A 13,220-nucleotide genomic window follows, 5' to 3' on the forward strand; every position below is an offset into this window, starting at 1 on the left:
AAAAATGCCTGTTAGAGTTCCACTGCTACCTATACGGCAGTTTTCCCAGTTTCACCAAATTTATACTAGAAATTATAAAAAAAACTTAGATACAGTGAACTCTCAATTATTTGGCATAATTCAGCCAACCCCTACGCCAGTTAATGCAGAATGCAGGATACTGCATAGTACCCCCCCTGTCACCTCAACATTCGGTGTCGAGCTGCATAATGTGTTACTATCCATCTCGACCCTCTATTCTAGAAACTTTCCCATGAGTAAAAGATAAAAATTAAGCATAAAATACAATACAGTATCAATACAGTACAGTACTGTACATAGTATACTGTACTATGTTGGCATTGGCATTGATGGAGGGCAGAGTGATACACCATATAGTACAGTACAGTGCACTTAATTCCATGTGGTCTAATGGCGAATGTATCACTTTAATACAAAGCACTGAGAAGACACGAGCTTAGTAACAGCACTACAGCAACGAGTGAGGCATGGGCGGCCACAGACTGAGTCACAGCACTGGAGTTTTGCCTCTGCATGGTCACAAAAACAGAATGCACATAGGTTATTTTATGGCACAATATTCTTTCACATAATGCAGTCTACACTGAAAGAGTTGTCACATCTCACTGTTATTAAACCTCCTATAAAATATTTTTCACAAAAAATGAAACTGGTTGCACACTACCATAGCCAACACGTGTCTGAAATCTGTGGTTGCAGGCGGCACAGAGGAAAGGATGTGTGTGGGTGTGGTGGTGAGAACGGAAGGTGGTGGCATCGGTGAACTCTTGACCACAGTCCTCACATAACACATGACCATATGAGGACAACTGGTGAATCTGGCCAGGGGAGAGCAAGATACTGTACATTAAATCACTGGTTAATCAGCTGAATGCTTGTTCATATCTTAAAACTTGGAGGTGATTAGATTCTGTGATAACACTGCCTGCCAAGAGGGGTAATGAAGTCACTATATACTGTATGTGCTGTATGTCATCTTTAACGATTTTTTAATCCATTCTTGTAACCCTGAATAATTTGTCATCATCATCATCATCATCATCATCCAATCCTGTGTTTCCCCATGAGGAGTGTAGGAGCCTGGGGCATGGAAACTTGGTCCTGACATTCATGATGAGAGTGACCAGACTCACTCATCCCTGAGTGGCATTGCGTGAGCAATAAACCCCAACCACCTCTCGGAAATAAACCTCTGAATAATCTATCTATTGCCAGACGCCTTAATCTTGTAAGGGGTGGCCACAAACAAATCGCCTCCATGTCATCCTGTCCCCCGCCAATTCACTGCCCAGCTCCCAGCTCACACACCCCGCTCTCATATACTTCACCACTCCATCCCTCCATCTCATCCTTGGCCTCCCCCTCCCTCTCCCCCCCTCCACCTCACTCACATACACTCTCCTCATTAGTCTCTCACTCTTCATCCTCTCCATATGGCCAAACCACCTCTGTGTGTTTCTCCTAATGCTTCCTATCACATCCACATCCACGCCACAGTGCTTCTTCACTTCTTCATTTGTCAGTCTGTCTCTCCATACGACTCCACATGCTCCTCTCAGATAACTCATTTCCACTGCTCTCATTCTCGACTTGTGTCTCTCCAACAAGGTCCATGCTTCACTTCCATACATTAGAGTTGATATCACAATACTGTCATGCAGTAACTTTTTTCCATGCTCACTTCTCAGTTTATCACTGCTTTCAAGGAACCAGCAACCTTTCTTCCCTGTCTTACCCTTTCAAGCACTTCACCCTCTAAATTTCCATCCTTACACATCACACTACCCAAGTACTTAAACGCACTCACATTTTCCATTTCCTCCTCATCCAGCCTCGCTATACATTCACTTATTTCATTCACTTCTCTCGAAGACCATAACTTTACTCTTCCCTACATTCACCTTTAGATTCCTTGACTAACACACTCTCCCAGACTTGTCCACCAAGCCTTGCAGCTCCCTTTCGACTTCACTTAACAACACGTATCATCTGCAAACAACAGTACAGGGAGTTCCCAAACACTGCCCTGTCTCATTAGAGCCACTCCAACATCCACTGTCCTACCGTGTACAGTATACTTCTGTATACTGTACAATTTTTATTAACTAATTATTTATTTACCTATTATATGTGCATACAGCTGTGTTCAAGACCATATAGCTCTTGGTAGGTGAATAAATTCTGTACAATATTATTCAGACATTTATATCCAAAGGATGGTTCAAGTAATGGAGAGAGGGATGGCATTGGTAATGAATGGTGATGGATGGAATATCTCAAATATGTTGTATGTTCATGCAGTACTACTTACAAACACAGGACAAGAACTTGGTAGACTAGTGCAGAGTTTTGCTGATGTCTGTGAGTGTCGTGCCTTGAGAGTAAATGTAGAAAACAGTAAAGTGATGGTTACTGAGAGAGAAGGTGACTTCCAGTGTGATGTTACGGTAAATGGAGAGAGACTGGAATTGGTGAGAGAGTTCAAATACCTGGATACATTGATAGAAAAGAGAGGAAAATGTGCAAAAGAAGTGGAAACTAGAGTGACACACAAAAGGAATGTAGCTGGTGCTATGAAGCCCTTGATAAACAAAAGAGGCTTGAGTGTTGCTGCTGCACAAGGCTTACATGAAGGAGTGTAAGTGCCAACTTTAACATATGGACGTGAGACTGTGGTGTGGAATGAAAATGAAAAGTCAAGAGTGACAGCAGTGGAGATGGGACTGCTGAGGAATGTATGTGAAGTACAGAGAGTGGTTAGGACATGAAATAATCTGATTCGAGAAAGATGTGGAGTGTCTGAGGTCACTAGAATAAAAAAGAGTGTACTGACATGGTATGGTCATGTGGAGAGAATGGATAACAATAGAGTGGTGAAAAAGGTATATCTGAGCAAAACTGAAGGAGGGAAAAGCCAATTTAGGCCAAGGAGAAGGTGGAGAGATATGGTGAAAGGGTGTGTGAGGAACAGAAGTATGGAAGTTGGTAAGGCTAGGGGTTGACAAGTGATCCATCTGGCTGGATGAATGTCATGAGAAGAAGTGCATGATCAGGGATTCGGCACCCCTTTTTAATGTTACAGCATCCAGAATGACTCTATCAGATACGTTTATGTGAAGCTACAGAATGTGGTGAATGTTTTTGGCATATCAGATAGATGAGTGAATTGAAGTGTGGCCCATTGGACTGGACAAACTTCAGCTGTCTGGAAATTGCTACTCCTCACCCTGCCCTAGAGTGGGAAAGGAGATCCGGATGATGATAATGATGATGTACAGTATATGAAAATTTTAAAAATAATTCTTTTGTTATATTTCTGCAGTTGTGGCAAGTGATGGCAAACAATATCTGGCATTCTGCAAACTGGATATCTCTAAACATGAGGGAGTACAAACAATAACCACTTCTGAGATTGTTATCTTAATCTTGCTTTAGCCCTTGGTCCACAGAGACATGAAACGAGTGGACAACTGAGAGTTCCCTGAACTCTTGTATAGAGGTTTTACTGGTGGACTGTATGCTGCTTTAATAAAGTGCATCAGGTCAGGAAATGTGGAGTGGTCTTCGTACAATTTGTATCATATGAACATACCCCAGTTTAATGATGTAACTGTTTAGGTAAAACCCTATCAATAGGTGTGGTATCGTATATTGGGGTACTTTTAACAGTTAAAGTAATGTGGAGTGTTTACCAGCCTTGGGTTTCCCCCCCAAACCAAGCCCAAACACCACACAAATGAGCCCCCCAAAAAGTTTAAAACCAATCTAAATGGCCCAACAGCTGTCAAGAAAGCTAACCTAAGCCTAACACCTGTCAATACCTCAGTAAAACCAACAAATAAAATCTGAAAATCATCAATCAGGCTAAGTAAACTGTACCCCAAAATGACAATGTTCACCCCACCAATGGCTAAAACACATAAATCTAAGTGTAAAAACAGTTTATAAATCAACGTAAACACACAATTTTAGTCTAAAAATCTCATCAAAATCGGTAAAAAAAATAAATAAAAACCCATCGTTAAACTGGGGTTTGGCCATTGTTAGGCGGGGTAGGGTGGTATTTCTACTCCCATCGGGGATATCGCATCTAGGGGTATCATTTATCGAGGTATTACTGTATTGCTTATAAAGGCCCAAACATGCTTGCATACGTTAGCCTTGGTCACCTAATGGTGGCACTTCACGCTGCTTGATCTCTGGTGGCCTCCCTATTTAGTCCCTTATCCATGAAGTCACACTCAATGACCCCGTCCCAGGTCCTTTTTTGATCTGCCTCTCACAACCCTACTCTTGACGTTCAAACCCCTCATCTTCCCCACCTGTCATCCTCCATGCTCTTAACACCCAAACCATCTCAGTCTACCCCTCCTCATCACAACACCAGTACATTCAAGTCCCACTCTTCCTCTCAACTCTTCAATCGCAATCCTAGTCCCCCAGAGCCTCGCATTCAAGGATACACTACAAATCCACCTTTTTTCTGTCCAGCATTCAAATGCAAAAGTTAGTCATTATTCCCAGTCCTTCATGTATGCAACAAGTTAACTCTGGAACTGTCTGCCTCTGTCTGTATTTCTACTGCCTCTGCCTATGACCTCCAGTCTTTTGCAGTGCAATGTGTCCAGGCATCTCAAAATTAATGGATCATGAATTTGGCTCTGTTACTTTGTTTTCATTTTTTCCTAGAAGGAACCATCTTGCAGGCTTCTAGCCTTTAGAGTGTTCTTCCTTGCATTAAAAAAAAAAATAAAAAAATAATGATCACAGTTATTTCTGTATGTTTGAGCCTACAAACATCCTCTTCCTTTAGCCCGTTCCATGCCATGTCTGTATATATGCGAACAAACCAACAGTGTCAAAATTGCCAGTTCCTTTATATACGGACAAACTCATAGTTCCCTAAATTGCCAAGTCCGTATATATACGGACATGGTTTTCCTCACATGTGCAAAATAGTTTGAGTCTGCCCTTAGTGTGTGACAGAAAATAGGATGACAGACACCCCTCCTCCCCTTCCATGCCTAAAAAAAAATAAAAAAAAAAAAAAAATAAATAAAAAAAAGGCCAATGTGAAAATACATAAAATTAGCACGGAACCCCAACTTCCCATCATCATACTTTTGACTGTAGCCACATTACATACACGAGGCTATGTTTCCATGCGACAAGTACTCCATGCATCCAATCATTTCACACCAAAATGGACTATCTATCCACATCAGCCGCTGATGGTATTTGAAAGTAGCATCTGACGCAAATCTGGGTCAAGCTGCGCTGCCAAAGATATTGTGCTTAATCCCGACTTCCAATCAAAGTTGGAGAACTTCCAACAGTGATGCATAAATAGTGTATACAATGAAAGTAAAATAAGTACAGTACTGCAAATGTAAGTAAATAGAAGTAAATCATAAAATCAAGTACAGTCATCCCTCGATTATCCATACAGTCCTTATCCGTTCATTCACCATATCCATCCATTTGGCCTTGGCTATATTATAACTGTAACCAGATTTATTTGTCCGTAACCATTCATAAAAGCTCAGGCTTCGGTGACCGACCAGCCGACAAAGTAAAAAAAAATTCTTAAAGTAGATCACTGGTTTCTCTGTCCACGTGCAGGTAATAGACCATAACTCACAAGGTGAGTGAGAATGGCTGTAGGGATCCCCAACGTATGGTTGAAATCACCCGGCCACCCCGATCAATGGAAACATACCAGCTGTGCGTGAGGAAAACAGATGTAAACCACAAGGTGAATGAGAATGGCTGTGTGGGTCCTTACCAAATGGTGAAAGTTCCCAGCCGGCCGGATCAGTGGGAACATATTGCCCTCGGAGAAGTAACACAAAGCCTAACCCACCAGCTGAGCAAAAGCACCTCTCCACCTCCTCACCAAACGGTGAAAGTTCCGTGGCATCTCTTGCTTCTCCCCCTCCCCCCCCAGTCCCTCCTCCATCCCTCCCCATGCTCACAGCTGGCCAACTTTCCTCACTCCCTCTCCCTCAGTCCTCCCCCACCCTTGTGTTGGCTATCATTCCTGCACAAGATTTTTAGTTTTTTTTGTGATTTATGCAAATACTGTTGGTCGTGTCGAAATTCTGAAACGAACAGAAGAAAGCTCATGAAATTCTGCATCTAGACATATGCTTAGCTCTTGCACAGTGCAGGCAAAATTTTGCACTAGGATGTTGGGAAGCTATTTGAAGGTATTTTTTACTTCCCAACAAGTTTAATCCAACCATACATCCATCATCCAATCCTACATTACCCCATGAGAAGTGTAGGAGCCCGGGGCTAGGAAAGTTGGTCCTGACATTTAACCCCTCCCGTCCAGGTGGCGTGCATACATGACGACCTGGGGACATCCGGGTGACATGTATACATGATCTCGTGTTTTGTAGCATTATTGTTATTGTATTATTATTATGATTATTGCATCATAAGAGCATATTATACTATAATTTTATATTACAGGTTTAGCTGAGAAATTATGGTTTAAATAACGGTGATTTTTAAGAAAAACACCTGCTAGTGGTTTGGGTGGTGAAAACAACCCCTGGACGTGATGGGTTAATATGAGAGTGACCAGCCTCACTCATCCCTGAGTGGTATTACATGAGCAATAAACCCCAACCATCCCTTGGATATAAACCTGCAGCGTAGGGAGACCACTGATGCCATATTCATTGTTTGACAGCTTCAGGAAAAATATATTGGGAAGAAAAGGAATCTGTAATTTGTTTTTGTTGATTTGGAAAAGGCCTTTGACAGTCCCTAGAGAGGTGGTGAAATGGGCAATGAGAAAGCTTGGCTTGGAGGAGTGGCTGGTTAGGGTGGTTATGGCTATGTATGTGAGTGCTCGCACCCAGGTAAGAGTGACTGGAGATTTGAGTGATGAGTTTTCCATGAACGTTGGTGTGCATCTGGGGTCAGTTTTGAGTCCCATGTTGTTTATCATGGTACTTGAAGCCCTCTCACGTGACTTCAGAAACGGACTCCTGTGGGAGATGTTGAATGCTGATGATTTGGTGTTGATTGCAGAGAACGAAAGGGAGGCAGAGGAAAGGTTTAGGAAGTGGAGAGATGGTATGGGGCACAAGGGCTTAAGGGTAAATGCAGATAAAACAAAAGTGATGATATCTAGGGTTGGTGGCAGTACTGTCAAAGACGAGGGAGAGTGGCCATGTGCAGTTTGCCACAAGGGCGTGGGAAGTAATTCCATCTTGTGTGGTGTTTGTGATAAATGGGTGCACAAGAGATGTAGTGGTATCAGAGGTAGACTGCGAGATAATATTGATATCATGTGCACAGTGTGTCGGGGAGAGCAGGTGTAGATTGTCAGATGTGAAAGGATTGAACTTGCTGGTGAATCTCTTGAGTATGTGGAAGACTTTGTTATTTAGGAGACATTTTGTGTGCTGGAGGTGGGGCTGGAGCTAGCTCTGTGGCCAGGGTGAGAAGTGGTTGGAAGAAGTTCAGGGAGCTGTTGTCTCTCCTGACATTGAGAGGACTCTCCCTACGTGCTAAGGGGTCTTTGTATGCAGCATGTTAGGATTGTAATGCTGTATGGTAGTGAGACCTGGACAGTTAAGAAGGAGGATATTCGCAGGCTCAGACATACAGAAATGACAATGATTAGGTGGATGTGTAGTGCGTCCCTGCGGGCAAGGTCTGGGGGGGCTGGGTTTACGATGGAAGAGTTAAGAGGTAGGATGAGACTGGAGTGTATTGGTGTTGTGATGAGGAGAGGTAGATTGAGATGGATTGGGCATGTGGAGAGAATGGAGGATAATAATTGGGTGAGGAAGGTGAGAAGTGTTAATACTGGGGGTGGGGTTATGAGGGGTAGACCGAGAAAGACATGGGACGAGGTCATTAAGTGTGACCTCAGAGTTAAGGGACTGAACAGGGAGGCTGCAATAGATCATGCAGCATGGAGAGCTGCCATTAGATGACCAAGGCCGATGCATGCAGCATGTTGGAGCCTTTAAAAATGAAACAAAAACAAAATGAAGACTCAGTCCGATTAGAGCGCCTTAATTACCCACTAAACCACCAGGTGCCGTAATTTGGTGTTATGGTTACCACCCAGCATAGTAAATGGTTTCCTGGTGTACAGGAAGCCATTTGGTGCTGTCACTCAATATAGAGTCACCCATGGGCAGAAGGAAGAGGAAAGAATGAAGGACAGAAAGACAGAGGAGGAAATGTAAAGTCACCCATAGGCAGAAGGAAGAGGAAAGAATGAAGAAATGAAAGACAGAAGAGGAAGGAAGGAAGAGAAAAAAGGACAGACACCCAAAGCAGCTCTACATCGAGTGTGTGGATGGTAAGGGCCCCCACTTACCACATCTCAGTGCTTTCTTGTACTTTTATTCATCAGTTTTGTGTGTTTTTATTGGTTTATAGTATAAACACCAGCAAAGATGGTGGTATACAATTTATACTAATGGAACCAATTTCTGGGGGGCATATTGAAATTGGAAAAAGTTTTTTTTTCTTTGTGAACAGAGTCCGCCATTACTCTTACTGTCTGAGAAACTTTTTGAATTCCCAAGAGGGTTAAAAATACTGCACCCGTCATCTTCCTTGATTTTTTTAGGACTTTTGTGGTTTAGGCACTGATTTCTTAGTGTCTAGCACTACACTGGATATTCCCATGTGTGTTTTGATCCCTAAATACAACTGAATGACCGATGAACAAGGCCAAAATTAGGAGGGGTAGTGTACATTATAGGTAGGATATTTGTGGATTTTTGCCGTTTATGCACTGTTTTCTTAGTGTCTAGAATTACACTGTGTAATGGGGTCTATAAATGCCCACGTTCCCCAGAGGCAAAAGGGGGATCCTCTGTTTAGGTCAGTGGTAACGTGTGCTCGTTTTAAGCACAAGGGCCTGAGTTTGAATCCTGGCCAGACCAGTGATTAATCTGATAAGTTTCATTTCAGTTATTACACTGGTTGTCAGCGGTGTGGGATGTGAGGCGATGCTTGGTTGGCAATCTGATGTTTTTCCTCGGTTTGCTGACAGCATCCTTGTCCTTACATCCCTCGGATGAACTGTTCAGTGTGGTCCACAGCATCCCCAATGGTGGCCTCCGATGCTATGCCACGGTGTGTTCGAAACTCACCCGAGTAATTACCATGGACAGAAAAGAGGGGGTATAATGGGGCCAATAAATGCCTGCATTGCCCAGAGACAAAGGAGGGATCCTCTGTTTGGCTCAGCGGTAACGCGCGCATGTGTTAAGCGCGAGGGGCTGAGTTCGAATCCCAGCCAGACCCTGATTACTTTGGTAAGTTTTATTTTGGTTATTACAATTGGATGTCTAAATAGTGCTGAAAGACTGTAGGACACTGCCAAAATTAGGAGGGGTACTGTACATATTGGTAGGGTTTGCGTTTTTTGTTTTTTTCACTGTTTTCTTTGTGTTTGGGATTATATTGCACATTCCAATGTGTGTTTTGATGTTTATGAAGAGACGAAAGACGACAGAATACTGCCACAATTAGGAGAGGTACTGTGCATATGGTAGTTTTTTTTTGTTTGTTTATGCATTGTTTTCTTAGTGTTTAGGATTATTCTGCATACTGCAATGGGTGCTTTGATGTCTAAAAACAGCCAAAAGACCTCAGAACACTGCCAAAATTAGGAGGGATACTGTACATATTGGTAAGGTTTTGCATATACAGGCATACCCCGGTTTAATGATCTAATTGGTTATGTAAAACCCCATCCTTATACAGGGTATCGTATATCGGTGTACTCTTAACATGTATTTCAATGTGGACCATTTACCAGCCATGGGTTTCCCCCAACCCAATCCCAAAACCCACCCAAATGAAGCAAAAACAAGTTTAAAGCCAATCTAAATGATCTAACAGCTGTCAATGAAGCTAACCTAAGCCTAACACCTGTAAATAACTCACTAAAACCAACAAATAAAATATGAAAATTGTCAAATATAAGTCTGGAAAAAAATCAAAATTAGTAACTGTACCCCAAAATGATAATGTTCACCCAACCTATGGCTAAATCACATTAATGTAAGTCTAAAAACAGTTTATAAATCAACTTTAACACACAGTTTTACACTACAGTAGTCTAAGATGTCTGGGTATCGTATATCGAGGTATTACTGTATGTATATATATATATATATATATATATATATATATATATATATATTTTTATGCATTGTTTTCTTAGTGTTTAGGATTATTTTGTATATTGCAGTGTGTGTTTTGATGTCTAAAAACAGCTGAAAGACTCCAGAACACTGCCAGACTTTGAAGGGGTACTGTACACTGGGTCACAAAAGTATCGGTGCACAACATGCGTGAAACATTTTGGACCACAGAACGAAGGTCGCTGAAATACTGTATTAGTATCCGACCTACCACACGGTGGCAGCCCTGATGTCGGGAGGTGTCATATATCGCCAACTAGTAATATCCTCTTGCAAACATATGGCAAATGTAATGTTTATATAAACAGACACTGATGATACACAATAAGACGTTGGTAATGTCAGCAGTTGTTTGAACCTTTTTGGTAGGCATTGCACCCCCTGTGCACCGATACTTTCTGGAGCGAGTGTACAGTACATATAGGGTGAGTATGGGTATAGGTAGGGTATGGATACAGTAGAGGATAAAGCTCTGTATCCATTCAATGCCCATACCCGGTCGTGCCTTTGGCTCTGTTATGACGGATAATCAAGGGATCACTGTAATGTAAGGAAAATAATGTAAGAAACGTGTGATATACCATAACTAATGTGACTGTGCAGCATGAGTGTTTACTGTGCCTTATGAGGGTGTTTATAGTGCCTTATACGAATATAATATATATGAAAAAAAAAGTAAATACTGTAGTAAAATTAGCATGGAACCTCAACTTTCCTTCATCATAGTTTCGACTGTGGCCGCATTACATAAACCAGGTACCGTATTCATACTACAAATACTACTTGCATCCAGCCACTCCACGCCAAGTTGGACTATTTATTCACCTCAGCCACTGACGGTATCTGAAAGTAGTCATCTGATGCAAATCCGGGTGTGCTGGACCCAAACACCTGTTTTCAGGTGGAAAGCAGCCAAAGTGTGCACTTTTACGGTCACTAAGCTTAATCTGACAACCTTTCAGGTCTGTTCATGGGGGGGGGGGGGAGTTGAAAATGGCCAGCATTCTAGATAACTTTGCCACCCAGACCCTCAGCAGTCTAGGCAGAAGAGCCAACAAAGGCTCTGGCACAGAACGGGTTAATCCCCGGGTCTCGCTACCGTACAGCAATACACCCCTAACACATGTCACTACCATACCCTGAATCCAGCCTAGAGGTGACCTCCAAGAACCACTCCCAAATACAAAATACTATACAACTGAGATAGGGTATTTCCTTTCCTAGAGATAACATTTCACTCTACTAGACTGTGATGTGGGTACCAACATTTTCTACACCAGTATCAGTATCAAATATAACTTCAACTCTGCCTTCCTTGTAATGTCCCTTCTCATCCCCTTGCGACAATGAGGTGCCTCGTGAGATGATACACATTTTAAAGAAACTTCTTTTAATGTTCTGTTTTTTCTGTACAGTAAACAATGCAATGGATGGAAGAAATTAATATGGTACTAATTCTGGTACTGCATTTTTAGACACAGGAGGTAGCATTCCCTGATAAACTTAATAATAAGCTGTCAGCCCTAACACCCAAAGACATTACTGTAGATATATTAGTGCACAAACCTGCCTGCAGAGAGAGACATGTTGCACCAGATATGTACTATTATGATAGGGCTTGTTACACAGATGGCACTGGCGGTAGTAGCGGTGATGTGCCTTGTGACGCTCCAGCTGCTTAACACTTGCCAAACGCTTCCCACACTCGTTACACTGAAATGCAATATGAATGTGGTTAAAAATTACTTAACCCTATCAGGTTTCTGGGCCAGGAAGATTATGTCTGTGCTAGAGTCAGCCGCTCTTGCGCTGACCCACATCTTCATGCTTCTATATTTTTCTTTGATCACAATGTAAATACACTTTACAAGATAAAATGTTGGTCTTGGTGTCATTTTAAAGCTGAACAGTTGTACTTTACCGTAGTATGTTTAAAAAAGGAAAACAAAATTAAAAGTCAAAATTACGAGTTGAAGTTAGGCAAAAACCAAAACTTTTATACTGTGCCATAGAAAACTACTCAGCTAAAAGAAGCTAATCATCATCATCATCATCATCATCATCTAATCCTGCGTTGCCCCATGAGAAGCGCAGGAGCCCAGGGCTAGTGACCAGCCTCACTCATCCCTGAGTGGCAATATGTGGGCAATAAACCCAAACCACCCCCTGGGTATGGAAACCTGAACAGGCTCAATCTGATTAGAATGCCTCAACCCCTTAACCACGAGGATGTCGGGAGTGTGCAGTGCGCGTCCCACGAGGATAATCGCGCTCCAACTGACTTTTTAAAAATATTTGCCAAAAATTTGCCAATAAGAGCGCCTTATTTCCCCACTAAACCACCAGTGCCACAATTGGGTCATGCGGTTACCACCTAGCGCAGTAAATGGTTTCCTGATGTACAGGAAACCATTTGGCTCATCACCCAGTGCAGAGTCACCCATATGCAAAAGGAAGAGGAAAGATTGAAGGAAAGAAAGACAGAAGAGGAAGGAAGGAAGAGAGGAAAGTGCAGATATCCAAAGCAGCACTACATCGAGTGAGTGGATTGTTAACGCCCCTACCTACCACCACACATGCCTCACTACTCTTGGTGGCACCAAGCAGCTTACCATCTACTCCGTACATGCGCAAAACCTTCCACAATCCATCTCTGTCTACTCTTGTATATGCTTTTTCCAGATCCATAAATGCCATAAACAACTTACAGTCCTCCTCACAAGCCTTCTTCACTATCAGTCTCACTGTAAATATCTGATCCACACATCCTCTGCCACTCCTAAAGCCACCCTGTTAATCACTCACTAGGACTTCTAATATCTCTCTCATTTTCTCTTTAATAACTCTTCCATATACCTTCCCTACTACACTCAACAAACTTAAGCCACAATAATTCTTGCACTCACTTAGTTCACCTTTATTTTTGTACAGGGATACAATCACAGCCTTTTTTCACTCTGCTGGCACAGTTTCACTCATCCATGTCTTCTTACGTACCTCCAATGA

General features: G+C 42.2%; 1 protein-coding gene across 1 annotated transcript in view; it reads right to left on the reverse strand.

Moving 5' to 3' along the window:
• Positions 1-13,220, reverse strand: part of LOC145399008 (uncharacterized) — a 75,661-nt gene that overhangs the window by 15,034 nt on the left and 47,407 nt on the right. The window contains exons 11-12 of the mRNA XM_080271736.1: positions 11,781-11,927; positions 686-839 (exon numbers count right to left, since the gene is read on the reverse strand). Coding sequence (XP_080127862.1) covers positions 686-839; positions 11,781-11,927 — 301 coding nt within the window. The remainder of the gene's footprint in view (positions 1-685; positions 840-11,780; positions 11,928-13,220) is intronic.

This window comes from Coenobita brevimanus, chromosome 47 (assembly GCF_032717465.1).
Source record: "Coenobita brevimanus isolate Jiangsu-jjx chromosome 47, ASM3271746v2, whole genome shotgun sequence".
Lineage (NCBI taxonomy): Eukaryota > Metazoa > Arthropoda > Malacostraca > Decapoda > Coenobitidae > Coenobita > Coenobita brevimanus.